The 3,332-nt window shown below is 45.5% G+C and overlaps 1 protein-coding gene across 1 annotated transcript; it reads left to right on the top strand.

Moving 5' to 3' along the window:
* The first annotated feature begins 492 nt into the window (after positions 1–492).
* LOC144703756 (LOB domain-containing protein 25-like) lies at positions 493–2,279 on the top strand. The gene is made up of 2 exons (XM_078576007.1): positions 493–688; positions 1,588–2,279. The coding sequence occupies exon 2, from the start codon at positions 1,594–1,596 to the stop codon at positions 2,131–2,133; it is 540 nt and encodes a 179-aa protein (XP_078432133.1). The 5' UTR covers positions 493–688; positions 1,588–1,593; the 3' UTR covers positions 2,134–2,279.
* Positions 2,280–3,332: the final 1,053 nt, after the last annotated feature.

The raw sequence follows: 3,332 nt of genomic DNA, 5'->3' as shown, positions 1-3,332 counted from the left end.
GAGAGATTCAGTGATTGTATCTATGTTCTAATGCGTTTTTCTGAAATTTCACCATGCATATAAACGATCTAAATAATTGTAATTTTAAGAGGATTGTAAGCAAAACTCAAATTTTTAAACATCCTGCCGAGAACTTGGAGTAATTTAGAATTAGATTCACTTCAGGTCTTTATTCGAACACTAGTCCGGAACTTAAAAAAAAAAGATATAAAACTATACTTTATAACCCATAAAGTATACTTTATACACTCCTGTATAGAACAGTAATTTATTCATCCCATTTATGTTGATAATTTGTTTTTCTTTATTTATTCCCTCATGGTAGCCTCTTCTTCATTATGAGCTATTTTTTATCCATTTAACTACTATACCGACAGAAATGATCAACCAATGAGAAATGTTTGTAGGAATTGATTTTTTCCCCATTTTTCTCAGAAAGTTCAACTTCTCCTCAAGGATTGATCTGGTTAATCCTTTTTCTTTTAAAATTACCCTTCTTCAGGCATGCTGCTTTTTTACGAGGAAAAGCGGCCCAGGCAGAAGAACAAAGAGGACTCATCGGAGACGGCAACTTCATTGAAGGTAACAACTCAACATCTTGGAAGAACTCAACAAAGCGATGAACGACGGGGAAACTTCGTTTAAAGAACGCAACTTCGTTTAAAGAAAATTTCCAGACCCGACTCAGGTAATTCCATCACCTTCTCATGTTTCTTCTCTTCGTCTTACTTGATTATCAGAACGGAGTTTCTGATGATCTGATCACGGAAAACTCTCGATAATAAATACATATTTACATATTTAATTACGAGGTTTGTAAGTTAACCACATGAAGTGATCTTCGAGCTTCTCCTTTCCTTACCAATTCAGTAAATTAACTAGTTTCATTTAAGAATATAATAGTACTGGAAGTACTTGTCTTACCGTGCTCAGATCCTTGCGCGTTCATTCGTAAGAGGTTGATGTTTATATTCGATTAACAACTGATAAATAACCCTACAGAAAATTGTTCCTGTTATTTTCTTTCCGGTATTTTCACTTCACTTGCGCTTTGCACATGTTCTGCATTACAGATTTCGATGGCTGTCCCACTGTTTCTGTTGTATCGTAACTCTTTCATTTTACTTCAGTTATGATTTTCGTCGAGAAAAAAATCTTACGGAGACATGCCTTATTAAGCTTTTCTCGGCATTATCCATGCGCTTTCACGAGGCCGCGACAAAAAACATTTTTGTTTGTTGATTTCCCAGTATTTTCTCACATTTTAACTCATTTAATTAACTACCTCATTTAAGAATTCAATAGTAACAAAAATGCATGAAATGTGTACTCGTTCTGTGCTCAACCCATCGAGCTTTTCGCAGCATTCTCCTTTAGAAAAGATCCTTTTTGTTCGTTGATTTTGAAAGATTTTCATTTTACCTGCTCTTCGCACTTATTCTACAGCGTTGATTCTGATCGGTCCCCCACCGTTTCACTTAAATCGGAACTAATCAAATTAACCAACTTAATTTAAGAATTAAACAGTATTCGCTCATCAAAGATCGAAGATAAATAGACCCATTAAAAAAAACTTCATTTTCGTAGATTCCAATGGCGACATCAAACACCTCGTACTCTCCCTGCGCCGCCTGCAAGTTCTTGAGGAGAAAATGCATAGCAGGGTGCATCTTTGCGCCTTATTTTCCTCCAGAAGAGCCACAGAAATTCTCTAATGTCCATAAAATATTCGGAGCAAGTAACGTCACCAAGCTTCTCAACGATTTATTGCCCCAGCAACGTGAAGACGCGGTAAACTCCCTTGCATATGAAGCCGAAGCGAGGATCAAAGATCCAGTTTACGGCTGCGTTGGGGCCATCTCTGTGTTGCAAAGACAGGTTCAGAGGTTACAGAAGGAGCTCGACGCTGCAAACGCTGAGCTTCTTCGCTACGCCTTCAACGACGTTCCGCCGGCACAACACACCGCTGCTGCCATGACCCACCATGGAATTGAGCTTCGGAGGGTGATCGCCAATGGTGGAAGCTCCTTCTTCCCTATTGCTGGCTTACCCATTTCCTTTCCTGCTGCTTGGGCTGGCGCTGCTATGTCTTCGGACCTGGTAGAACGGCAAAGAGGAGAGAGTCAAATTTGACCAATGTTGAGAGATTTTAAAGAGATGTTATGGTGGGAGATGTATTGGTGTGCTTGATGTTTTCCGTCTTAAAACCTGCTTTTACTATGGACCATGGATGTATTTTTACTAGTAATTCAGGAAATGGGATGGAACAATCACCTCTACCTTGATTTGTTGCTGCATCTTTAGTGGAAGAACTTAATTTGGGTCTTAGTCTGTTGGATGGTGTCCCGTGGTCAAATCCCAAGCTAGGACAATTGCTCTATACTGGTGGGTGCCGCCCTCAGTGCTTGGGGCAGAACACTGAGCAGCCTTGATCTCTTGCAGTGGAAGTCTCTTGCAATCACTTAAGATCGCATAGAAGGGGTTAGAGGAATGGGAGGGGACGCAAGCTCGTCGAGGAATAGTGTCATTGCATTGATATCACAAAAGGTCACATCGCAGTCATGAACATTACATGGGGGAAGACCAGGGTTGATACCGAAGTAACGAGACGAGGTGCCGCACGCCTTGGTAGGGGCGCCATTGCGCCGTGAGGCAAGCAGCTCCGCGCGCGCACTCACCGGCATCACCGCTACACCCATGCCCCCGGGCCAGGTACCGTGCACCCGTGGGCCTGGCGATTGCACACGCCACCCTAGCCTCTAGACGATCACACACGCCACAACACCCGTGCTGACACCTTTTGTTCGGTCTGCTCAAACGCCGCTGTGCTGAGCTCCCCAAGATGGGCGCCACATGCCGTCTCGACACTCACTGTGCCCTAATAGCCTTAGTCAAGTGGCGGGATGTCCCCCCGCCCTGCGCCCCACACACGCGATGAGTGCAAGGACAGCGAGACCGGTGCACGGCTACCCGCACAACTCCGCGTGCTGCCACGCGGCACTACTGCTTGGCCTGCGCATCCCGCACCCACGCGCGGTGCTTGGCGCTCCCGCGTGGTACTTGGCGCTCCCGCGCGGTACTTGGCACCTGTGCGAGGTGTTGGCGCGCGCCTGGCGCTTGACGCCTGCACAAGGCGTTGTTGCCCCTGCGCTATGCTTGGCGCTGGCGCGCAGCACTTGGTATGTAGCACGCGCGCGCACTCTTGTCAACCCGCGTGGACCTCACCTGATCCGCCGCGCCTAAACGCGAAGGGGCACGCTCACCATCCACAGCGTATCAACACTATGGGGGCAATGGCCTGAAAGATCAGGTCCAACGTCATCGCCCTTAGT

Source organism: Wolffia australiana, chromosome 5 (assembly GCF_029677425.1).
Source record: "Wolffia australiana isolate 7733 chromosome 5, ASM2967742v1".
NCBI classification, from domain to species: domain Eukaryota; kingdom Viridiplantae; phylum Streptophyta; class Magnoliopsida; order Alismatales; family Araceae; genus Wolffia; species Wolffia australiana.
Note: the sequence above shows the minus strand (reverse complement) of the source record. Positions and strands in the feature narration are given on the sequence as shown.